Source organism: Coenobita brevimanus, chromosome 93 (genome assembly GCF_032717465.1).
Source record: "Coenobita brevimanus isolate Jiangsu-jjx chromosome 93, ASM3271746v2, whole genome shotgun sequence".
In the NCBI taxonomy this organism is placed as follows: domain Eukaryota; kingdom Metazoa; phylum Arthropoda; class Malacostraca; order Decapoda; family Coenobitidae; genus Coenobita; species Coenobita brevimanus.
In genome coordinates, this window is record NC_137046.1 from 45,180,434 (window position 1) to 45,192,108 (window position 11,675).

Below are 11,675 nucleotides of genomic sequence, written 5' to 3' on the forward strand. Positions count from 1 at the left end.
ACTGTGCCATATATAACAGTAGTTGTGGTGAGCCTGGAGGTGGGAGTTTTGCTGTGCTCGTGTCAAAAGTGCGTGTATTAAGTTGACAGTTCGTTTTTGTGTGTTATAAGTTGTTCTCGGTGTTTGTCGGACCGGGACTGAGGTGAAGAAAAGAGTATTAAGTGTACAATCCCTAGTTGGGCAAGCGAGATGAGCGGCTGGTCGGTAGTGGTGAAGTGGTAGCGGGCCGGAACCTGCTCACTGACAAATTGCTACCGAGTTCTCCTGGGTCAGTTGGCGACGGCGCACCACAGACGCTTCTCCTGCCCTAGCCCCAGTCTCGCCCCATGTGCCAGAAACCATACCTCGAGCTGCCCTATGATCCAAGGTGGCTGCCGCACGCTCCGCTGGGGCAGCCGACTCGAGACCGCCCGGTAGGATGGCAACTCTAGGGCTCTCGAAAGTCTTCATCCTCGATAAATACTTCACGGAGCTCCAAAAATACTGGGAAACTGAGAAGAAGCTGCAAGGTACGACACGGTGATTGTATTGTGTGCATGCCTGTGTTATTATTTGCTTGATCAAATACTGTTTTTTCCCGTGTGCCCCGGGGTGCGCGAGGCGGCCTGGCTACCGAGGCGGGATGCTTCACGAGCTGCATGATTGACAACCTCTTATTACGAACTCCTGAAACTACCGTAAGCCCGGTAGCCCGGCTCCTGCCTTACCGCCGCATCTTGCTCTTAATAATTTGTCTCCGGGGTGGACGTTGCCCTGTACTAGACCTAGCATCGAGTTTTGCTGCATCCCAGCAACTGGTTTATCAGACACTACTCCTGCACAGGTGCCTCGACAGCAAACGTTGTGCCCATACATCTGATGCGCCAGACAGTTTTCTTTAATGTCATTCAGGGGAACGTGTGTGTGTGTGTGTGTGTGTGTGTGTGTGTGTGTGTGTGTGTGTGTGTGTGTGTGTGTGTGTGTGTGAACGCCTTGGCCTGAGTGAGACAACAACCTTGACTGTGGGTCGGCTGCGTAGATTGCACCTTTCCTCTTACATCACCATCGTGGGAAACACTGGAGGAAGTATTCCATGCCAGCCCCTAGCCTGTTTCCTGCACCTGTCCTTCCCTGGGTGGCCGTAGGGCTGGGCAGAGCGTGACTTGTTCTGTGGTTCTGAGCAAACTTATTAACAGCAGCCCACTCCCCTGGTGCCCCACTGCAGGGAGCATATGCCACCCTTACCAGTTCACACGCACTCACACCCACCCACCGTGACTCTTTCTCGTGACCCCATGAACGGTTCTGGATGCTCTAGGCGAAAGTTTTTAGACGAGGGTGGATGTGCTTCATTAGGACACTGAGGGCTGTTTGGCTAATGGGTATAGATGGGTGACATAATAGGTAGATGAAACTCTGTGCATAGAATTCTTGATAAACATGAAACAGTTTTGGCTGCCTTGGGTGAAAGTTTTTATACGATGCTGGTAGAAACGGAAAAATGATAATGGATACAGAAAGATGAAGATTATAGATGCATTCTAATGGGTGTAGAGAATTAATGAGCATGAAACAAACAAATGAAACAAGGGAATGGAGGAATGAATGACTAGCAACTTATACGACAGTGATGAACGTACCTGGAGAATCCAGTTGACACCATAGATGTATATAAGCTGGGAATAAGGGTAGGAAAAGTGGAAGAGAGGGTGGAACAAAGTTGTGAACCTGTCGGAACTCCAAGGTTCGCGGCCCTCTGTACAGCCTGGAGCCCACTACGTCTGGAAACTGTCGTAAATTTGTCAGTAACGCTTGGATGAGATCGGCCTGTGGTGCAGAAAGCGGCTTGCGTAGTACCAAGTTACAAAATGTTCATATCATATTGCTAAATTTCAAATACATTGTGAAAGTCATGCACATTGGCCTGTACCTTCGTTTCATGTAACTCTTCAGAGTAAATATATGCCTAGAGTTAGAATAGTTTGATGCTTTCCACCTTAAGTGATCATCTGCAAGCATGTGTACGTCAAGCGAACTAATGACCGTACCCTGAGCTCCGAGAATGCAAAGAATTTAGACCATCTGGAAATTATGTGTCTAGGATTGGTACTTACGTGGTTGTTGAGATTCCCCAGTTTTTCTCATCTAACATGGGATAACTACTGTACTTGTACGCTGAAGTCTTCTGTCTTCACCAAGAACTGTAACATGTTTTTGTAGTTGCTGAAGCAGTGATTTAGAGCCCGCCTTCATTAACTTAGAATTGCTTTAACTGTGGCGATGTAGATTTTTGTTTGTTTGGACAGGAACAGTTGGTACTTGCAAGTAGTTATTTGTCTCTTTTATTGCAGTTTCTAAGGTGTTTAACTAATACCATGCTTTGATATAGCTGTCTTGTTGTTGCTGCTGCTGCTATCACTCTTTCATAGAACAGTATGGCTGTTGACAACATAAAGAAAATTGAGTGAGAAATAAGAAAAAGGAGGAGGCGATTTAACTTCGTCAACCCGAGAGCGTATTCTTTTATTATATTCTTGCTATCTCCAGACACTTGAATCAGGTTAAGGAAGATCTGTACAAGTGAAGGTGTGAAGGAAGACTACGCGTATTCCTTCAGACAAAAAAAAAAAAAAATCCCTTAAGCTGCAAAGATTCGTCTGGAGGTAGCAACAAAAATTAAACAGAAAATACGAGTACATGTAGGGTTGAAAAGAAACCCTTAGGTGTAAGATGTAAGATGGTGTGATCCAGGCGATACCATTTGCTCCCGGAGCCCACTAACACCGCCTTCTGAGGACGAGTAAGCACGATATTTAGTTAAGGCAAAATTTCCCTTCCCAGAAAAAGAGTTAGAGCGGGGTGGCTAAAGTGGTCATTAGGGTGATTATGTGCAAACCCGTATTTAAGGAGTCGGGCGGGGGAGCGTGACCCTGTTTAGACTCTCTGAACTTTTGAGGGTAATGGTATAATATGGGGTTGTGTCCGGGTCGTAGATGGCTATTAGTGGGGAGCTCCTGAGGTTCCACGGTGGAGGGGGGTGAAGGTGTTATGAAGTGTGCTAATCGAGACAGGACGGTTGATTAAATAATGTTGTGGAGAGAGAGAGAGAGAGAGAGAGAGAGAGACGAAGGGAAGTTGAGAATGTGGATCAGGGCTGGCAAAATACAGTGCACTAATTTACCTCTTTGCTGACTAGTTTTATATTGTACACTGCCAGCCTTCAGATTTTTTATTTATTTTTTTTTTTTTTAGCATAGCATCTGTCTTAGGGAATGGGTTTATTTGAGGCTATCCATCAGTCTCCTCATTATGATGGCTGTATTTTAAATTTGATATTACTTTAGACAGTTTTATTTATTTATTTATTTAACTCTAGAAGGACGTCATAGTTCAGGGATTAAATACTGCAGGAGGTTTTATCCCGTGTGTGTGTGTGTGTGTGTGTGTGTGTGTGTGTGTGTGTGTGTGTGTGTGTGTGTGTGTGTGTGTGTGTGTTTTATGTTGACAAAAGGAAAGTTGATTATAAAAAGTTTCGAAAGTTATAATGAAGCACGGATTTAATTAACCTTTTGTCGGTGTCTTAGAGTTTGGGTTTTTGTGGCGAAATTTGAAGCTTATGCCACACATTACAAACCTAAACGTTACTGACATATGATGCTGTGGGAATGAATTACTGATAGTGTTTTAGTACGTTGTTATGAAAAGTGTATATATTGAACAGGTGCAGCCTCCTCATCCCCACCCTTCTTCTCTCTCTCTCTCTCTCTCTCTCTCTCTCTCTCTGTGGGTCACGAGTACAGGAGGGAGGAGTTGCCATTCCATGTCTTCTTATGGTATGATTTGGGTATTTCGTGCATTATCTCTTTTTGCTTCTTGCCCTTGAAGTCATGAAAGTTGTGTGCCCTTTTTTTTCTTTTTTTCTTTTTTTTTAATACACCCATTCTTTCTCACGGTTACTTAACTGATGCATGGGTGAGACAACTCTGGCAGTCTTTTCCAGCTAACGCCAGACGATTTTATTCAGCTGACTGAGCAAGGAAGCCAAAGAGTATTCATATTGTTATAGTCCACTCCCTCATGGTTGGGGCAACTCTAGTACTGTGTTCCACCTGATGCCAGACGATTTAATTAAGGGAGTGATTCGCAGGAACCTGAGTGCTATTTTCTCTCCATCTCTCTCTCTCTCTCTCTCTCTCTCTCTCTCTCTCTCTCTCTCTCTCTCTCTCTCTCTCTCTCTCTCTCTCTCTCTTCCTCATCCTTCCTCTCAGTTTCATTTATCATTCTTGCTTTCTTCCTTCCGACTTTTACTAATTGTCTTCTTTTCACTGCAGCTTTACCCCCCTCCCCCTTGCCTTTTGTCTTTCTCCTTCCCCCATTCAGTCACTCAAATTGCGAAGGAAAAGAGATAAACAAGTAGTAAGAGCTGGGATTTACTTCGCGGAGATGGAAGTGTTTAGATGAACCAGAGAATTTAAAAAGAATGGATAATGGATGTGGAGAGAGAGAGAGAGGGGGGGGGAAGAGAACCAGGCAAACAGATAAACAGACGAGAGATTACAATGGACTGAGAAAAGGCAGAGGAAAGGAAAACGGAATACAGAGACAAGAATTTAAGCAGACAGAAGTACAGTAGGCAAATGAGCATAGAATGTGTGAGAGGAGGAGGAGGAGGATACAAGCTCGTCTCCCCTGCAGCAGTGGCCGAGCGTCAGGACTGGACTGTAGCCGGGCAGTATTTATAAAGCCTCCGAACCCATCTATGGGATAAACAAGCCTACGTAACTTTTAAACTATTATCACAGACTGCATTGCTTCTTTGGTATTCAGTCTGGTGTGATTGTGGGGCATTTGGAGCCCTTATGAGTGAAGGTAAATGTCTGTGTACAAGAAATTTAAGCAAGTGCCCATGTTTTTCGTTTTTCTCGCTTCCTTATTCTCTTATATTTGATTGTGAAGTGTTTCTTGGCCGTACAAGTGAAAACAGGAGCATAAGCAAGCAATCTTATGAACAGGTTAAGCTCAGGAAACTAATAATTCCGCCATATAGATCGTTTTTCGTAACTTCAGTATTCATCCAAGCTTGATTGGTAGTCATGTGAGTAAAGATATATATATCAACAAGGAATCATGCATATCTTAGACTCAGGAATATTCACGGTTAACATTTATAAACTCTTCTAATCTTAATCCGTTTATGTATCGCTTGTATTTATCTTCATTCACACGTCCATGATACACACTCCACAACCAAAGTAAACACCCGGGTAACGGAAAAATGAAAAACAAAAAGATCTTTAACACTAGCTAACTTTCGTGGAGACTTGTATACCATGAAAATAGGGTAGGATCCTTTATGTATACTCTCCCATGCATACCGCCTCTGGACTGTAGCTGGTCAGGTGGCTTCTTCTGCCGGTCCGCACCCCTGAGTGCTGTACTGACTCTCCGACGCCTTTTTTCCCCCCTCTCCCCGCCCCCTGTCTGCCGGGATGCCTGCGCTCCTCCTTACTTTTTCCTGCCTCCTGTTTTGTTTTTACTTTGTGGGTTCATTAGAACTTGCAGGAAACGTCTTTGGGATGTTACGTATAAAAGATCGAAGCCAATTTGTTTGACCCCTGACTGCTTTACTTAGGGTCACATTCTAAGTGGCTTAGAATATTTCGTAATACTCCCTCATATGCTATTTATTCTGCGCCTTACACCTCCGTATCCTCTTCTGTGTTACTGATGCAAACTGCGTCTATATTAAAACGATAGAAGTAGCGTAAAGGAATGTTTCGTTATATTATGCAAAAGAAATCGCTTAGGAAGAGGTGATGTGAAGCCTAACCCTCCACCTACTGTACCGGGCTAACTTCGACGCCTCCCCCTTCCCACCCCCTCGTCTGTCGAGATTCCTGCACTCCTACTTACTTTTTTCCTGTCGGTTGGGTACCTTTATTTAGAGTTACTTATGGATTGTAGGGAGTGTGTCCTAGAAAGGTGTTCTTAAGGGATTCTGACCAATTCTGAAGGTCAAACTGGCCTCCATAATAACTAACAGTGATGGTAAGAGTTATGTTTTTTTCATATTCTCTCACCGCAGTATTCACTTTGGTCTGGTTTGGTTGGGAAATGTTTGGCTGCTGTTTGAGTGAAGACAAAATATAATAGTAAGTAATCTTATACACAGCTCAACACCACAAGGAGGTTTATTATACAGACGCTGTGTACTGTCAGAGTTTACTTTTTCGTGTTTCATCTTGTATAATTTTTGGTATCATCATTTATCCAAGTTATCTCCTTGTCCCTCAGTACCACATCAAAGTTTTAACATAGCTGATACTTTTCTTATAAGTTCATAGCTACTCCAAGCGTTATGGACTGGCTGCTCGAATCTTCCTTAGTCAAATAAAACCGAAAGGCGTCCTCCAGAATCACTAGTTAAACGTGATATGACTGTATTCAGAGAACTAATTTTGAACTGTGTGTGTGTGTGTGTGTGTGTGTGTGTGTGTGTGTGTGTGTGTGTGTGTGTGTGTGTGTGTGTGTGTGTGTGTGTGTGTGTATGCGCGTTTCTTTCTTTCTTTTTATTTTTTTCATTTTTGCCATTCATGTACATTAACTATATGCATATTCCACAACCAGCCTAACCCTCCTATCCTGCCTCGGTCTAACCTAATGCCCTCCAGTCATCCCTAATCTGCCACAATCTATTCTAACCTATCCTTCCCTTGAGGCCTTGAGCTTTTCTTATTCTCATACCCTTTTACCACTCACTCCACCGCCATCCCTCGATTCACCTTACCCCGGCACCTCACTCACACTCGGCCCGGCTCACTCGTATCGCCTACCGAATCGGCAATCATCCCCTTCGTGTACTCTAGATGATTGGGGATGATTCGAAGTGCGGCAATTACTCAATCCGTATCGTATAGCGGCTTGACCTCGACGTGCTAATCAGTGCCCAATCTCTGACCTTGCCCAAATCATCCCTTAAAGTGTTGGTGGATTTTACGGACACTCCTCCTTCACTTCTTTCATTCTGCGTTTCGCCGGGCCTCTCACTCGCCTCTCATCTCTGTTTTTCCGTCCGTTCTCTGCCTTGCAAATTTGTGACTGCATCGTTCTGTTTCCCTGTTTTTGGCTTTCTATCATCCTTTATTTGTTTCTTTTTTTTTATTCCTTTTTACATATCAGTTACCCTTTATCATTCTTCTGTCATGTATCTGTCTTCCTAAAGTCTTTATGTTTCTTGTTCATTCTTTTCTTGCTAATTATTTCTCCTTATCGTTCGTCGTCTTGGCCTACTTCCGTTTTACCAGCTATTACAGACACACCTTTGCTACCTTTTCTTATCTGTCTAACTTATTACGTCTTTGCATAACTTGACACCCCATCTTTACATCTTCTTCCTTGTTGTATACCGCATTTTAGTGATAGTCTTTCCGCCTCTCTCTCTCTCTCTCTCTCTCTCTCTCTCTCTCTCTCTCTCTCTCTCTCTCTCTCTCTCTCTCTCTCTCTCTCTCTCTCTCTCTCTCTCTCTCTCTCTCTCTCATCTTCTTCATTTTCATCATACTTGCCTCATCACTAATGTCTACGGTCTTCCACACCTCTCCCTGCTCTCTTCCGTGTCTCTAAGTCTTCTTCCTAAGTTTTCTCTCCTCTTATTTCCTCCTCTCCTCTCCACCTCCTTCCCCCATCCCCCTCCCCCAAAGAGCTGCAGTAAAGCGGACTAGATACTTAGTTCAGATAGGCTAGTGACGGGAAATGAGGCTTCAGAGAGAGAGAGAGAGAGGTGAGTGATGTTGGGACGACTAGGCAACGTAGTGGTGGAAGTGAGCAAGAGATGAGAGAACCGGCTTTTGGCGTACCCGTGAGAGAGAGAGACAGAGAGAGAGAGAGAGAGAGAGAGAGAGACAGAGAGGAATGAAATAGAAAGACAATATATACGTGTGTATTTATGGTCCATATATCTATCTATCTATATCTATCTGTATCTCTCTCTCTCTCTCTCTCTCTCTCTCTCTCTCTCTCTCTCTCTCTCTCTCTCTCTCTCTCTCTCTCTCTCTCTCTCTCTATATATATATATATATATATATATATATATATATATATATATGTGTGTGTGTGTGTGTGTGTGTATATGTATATGTTTTTCACTTTTCATTACCATACTCACTAAGCTGTCACGCTCCGTCTCTTACTGTCTCACAGCCCACACACTCGCTTACACTATTTCAACCTCATTCTCACTCATTCCCAGGCTCACTTCTCTTATACATGTTCATACTGTCTTGCTTCATACTCGCTTGTACTATTTCTCGGCCTGAAACTCCAACCTTCACTCCACACACTTAGCAATGCCCAACCTTACACTCCCAACGCACGAACACGCCTTATAAGCGATTTTATTGCGCTCTTCGTCTGTCTCATTCTTTGCATTATATTTTTTCATTCATTCGTGTTTGTTGTCTACCTTTCTCTTGTTGATTACACTTCTGCGTCCTCGTGAATTCACACCTTTTTTTCTAGTATCCTTCCCATACTTTAATGGATGGTTTCCTTTCACTCTCAACTGTTCCTTGCATCATTAATCCGTTCAGTATGATGACATCAGTATGTTTATTCTTGCTTGTTTATTAGCCTCCACTTATTACATAGGTGGAGACTATTGTTTTTGCTGGTACTGTTATTATTCCGGCCTCAGAGTATTGCGATGATTCCAGGAGAACCAACGACTGCATGAAGAATCTGCGGAGCCCAGGCTATGTGTCCTGGTATGGGCCATTGCTAATAGAAAAAAAATCCAAATTCTTTATGCGCAGTGCAAGGGCATGTCAGAAAGTGTCACATCGGTATTGTGAACGAGATCAGAATTGGTCTTGCCTATTGGAGATTTCAGCGGGACCTCAGCAAGTAATCTGAGATTGAAACTTGGCAGACCGATTTCTGAGAGTTTACTTCGTTTTAATTTAAAAATTCCAAATCTCCCTAATGGGATCAAGGTCATTGTACGAAACAGTAGGTGGAAACTGGTGACTGTCTGCAGGACAGTTACAGAGTTCTAGTTATTCTTGCAACCTACAAACGATTTTCTACTTAGGAAAGGAGTGTCATATGTGATGGGGTATAAACAATATTAATTAACCCTTTTAACAGGATGAAGTCTTTTTTGAAGTTTGTGCTTACTAATTTCAGACGATTTTATTTAATTTACAAAATATCTCTCATAATGATGGAGCATAACATCCATCTCACCTTCTTACTTCCTTAGTACCTTATCTCTCACATATCCCTCTCACCCTCAAAGTACCCTCTTATTCTCATACATCCCCTGCGATCTCAAGCATCCCTCCTGCCCTCAGGCGTCCCCATCGCATTCCACCCTTCACTTATTAACCCCTGCTCACCTCCAGCGTCACCCACACTAAATCTCAGCTGACATCACCTCCCTCGTGTTCACAGTTTAACTAATGCCTTCTCCTCTGTTTTCCTACTTTCCCCCCCGCCCTTTTTACCTCGTTCCTCTTGATCCCCCACTTGCTACCCTTTCTCCTCACTCCCACTCCCTCATACCCCACTCGCTCTTCTCCTCCAACTCCTAAATTCCGTTGCATTCTCATTCCCTCACATACTTTGCATAATAATCCCTCAACATATAATGGCTCACATCTCATCGTCTTCCAAGTTCCCCCCCCCCCCCAGCAACTTCTGGGCTTCCTCTCACTGCCACTCTCTCACCTACATCTCACTCCCACATCTCCCTTTCCTCTCTCAACCACTCCCTCATCCCTCTCTGTCAGTCCTTTCTCTTCCTGTAGTTATTATCCCTCACCTCCCTGTATTTTCCACTTTCCCATTTCATTCACATTGCCACTTTTTCACCTCTTACCTTCGCATCTTCTTTCAGCCACTTTCTCACACCCCTCTCACTCCCTCATCTCTACTTCTCTCAGCCACTCCCTCGTAACTACTCCCCCTCCTTCTTAGTACCACTTCTTCACCTCTCTTTGACTGCTACTCTCTCTCTCTTCTCTCACTATCTCCCTATCCCTTCTTCACCTCCTCATCCTTCCACTGCCATTCCCTCTCACCCCCTAAAAAACTGGTAGCATATAGATAAAATGTTATAAAATGTAACTTCCTTTTCAGCCTTTCCACTTCCATGTCAGTTTTTCCATGCTGCATGGTGGTTTTTCTCACTTTTTCCTGCCAGTTTTAACTGGAGGGTTGGGAGGCTGGGAGAGTTATGTTGCATTACTATCCTTATCCTTCAGCATATAGAATTAGGTCTCGTAGTCATAGTCTACTCTGTAACAAGCAGCCTCGAAAGGACCATAAGGTCTGTTGCTGTGTGCTTGCCTTGTACTCCTTTATACTGCCTCCTCTCACTTACCTCTCCCTACTGCTCCCTCACCTCACTTGCCCTCATTCGCCTCACTACCCTCTCTGTACCACAGCCTCTCACGCCCTCACCTCCCTGCCCTCCCTCTGCCCACCACTGCCACTGGCCTGGTGCGAGTGAGTGGGCCCAAACTGGTCCTCGCTCCATCAGTGTGTGGGGCCACCTGGACGCTCGCTCCCTCGCTCCCTCCCTCGCCCCATCCTCAGTAAGTCACCTTGACGTACGAACACTGCCCGCCCCCTTTCCTCATCACCATCCTCACCGCCTCATTATCCTTTCTTGTTATCTGCATTGCCCTCGTTACATTACTGTCCTTGGTGGCGATCCTCATTTTCATCTCGGGCTGTTGCCACTATCCTCACTGCTTTTCCTCACTGTTCTCTGTGTCCTTGCTACTCTCATTACTTTATTGTCCTCCCTTCCTCCCGTCTGTGACTATATTCGCTATCCTCAGTGCTTATCCTCACTGCCTTATTATGCTCACCGATTTATGATCCAATTTCTTCGCCATCTGACTGTCCTCCGTCATCCTCACTGGTTTGTTATGCTCACTATCCTCACTAATCTTGCTGAACTCCTATCATTGTGACTTCTCTTATTTTATTTTTTTATCTGCCTCATCACTGTCTTATTATTTTCATCAGCCATACTATCCTCTTTCCTTATTTTCTATCATTAGTGTCTTTTAATCTTCACTGGCTGTTTCGTATCCTCGGCGACCTCAGTGACATCTCAGGTCATCCATGGCTATCCTCACATCCCACGTTGGTTCATTATCTTCACTGACTATCCTCACCATCCTCATGCTTATTACCCAAGATATCGCCTCAGCCGACCCTGTTCATCATCTCTCTCTCTCTCTCTCTCTCTCTCTCTCTCTCTCTCTCTCTCTCTCTCTCTCTCTCTCTCTCTCTCTCTCTCTCTCTCGTCCTTTTATGTCTCCATCTCGAGTTTCTGTCTCTGGCATTAAGTCGTGTCCAGGTTAGTGACTTGACATTTTCTCTCCCCATCACTTCCTTTGCTTTCTTGTCTTTATTTACCCTCTTTCTTTTTTTCTCTCTCTCTTAACCACCTCTCTGCACATTTCACTTTTCCTGTCCTTTCTTTTCCTCATATGTGTTTCTCGCTTCTTCATTTGTCTTTCCCTTTGTCTGTTTTCCTGATGTTGGTGTAGTGATATTTAATGCAGTAGTTGCCCTCTGTGTGTCAGTGGAAAATGGAGTTAGAATGATGATGATGATTAATGCAACTTGGTGCAATATTATTTTTGTACCTGTTATTATTATTATTTTTTTTAATTTTTATTATT

The 11,675-nt window shown here is 43.9% G+C and overlaps 1 protein-coding gene across 1 annotated transcript in view; it reads left to right on the forward strand.

Moving 5' to 3' along the window:
* The first annotated feature begins 418 nt into the window (after positions 1-418).
* dachs (unconventional myosin-IXb-like dachs) overlaps positions 419-11,675 on the forward strand; it is a 302,449-nt gene continuing 291,192 nt past the window's right edge. Inside the window, exon 1 of the mRNA XM_080282541.1 lies at positions 419-509. Coding sequence (XP_080138667.1) covers positions 419-509 — 91 coding nt within the window. The remainder of the gene's footprint in view (positions 510-11,675) is intronic.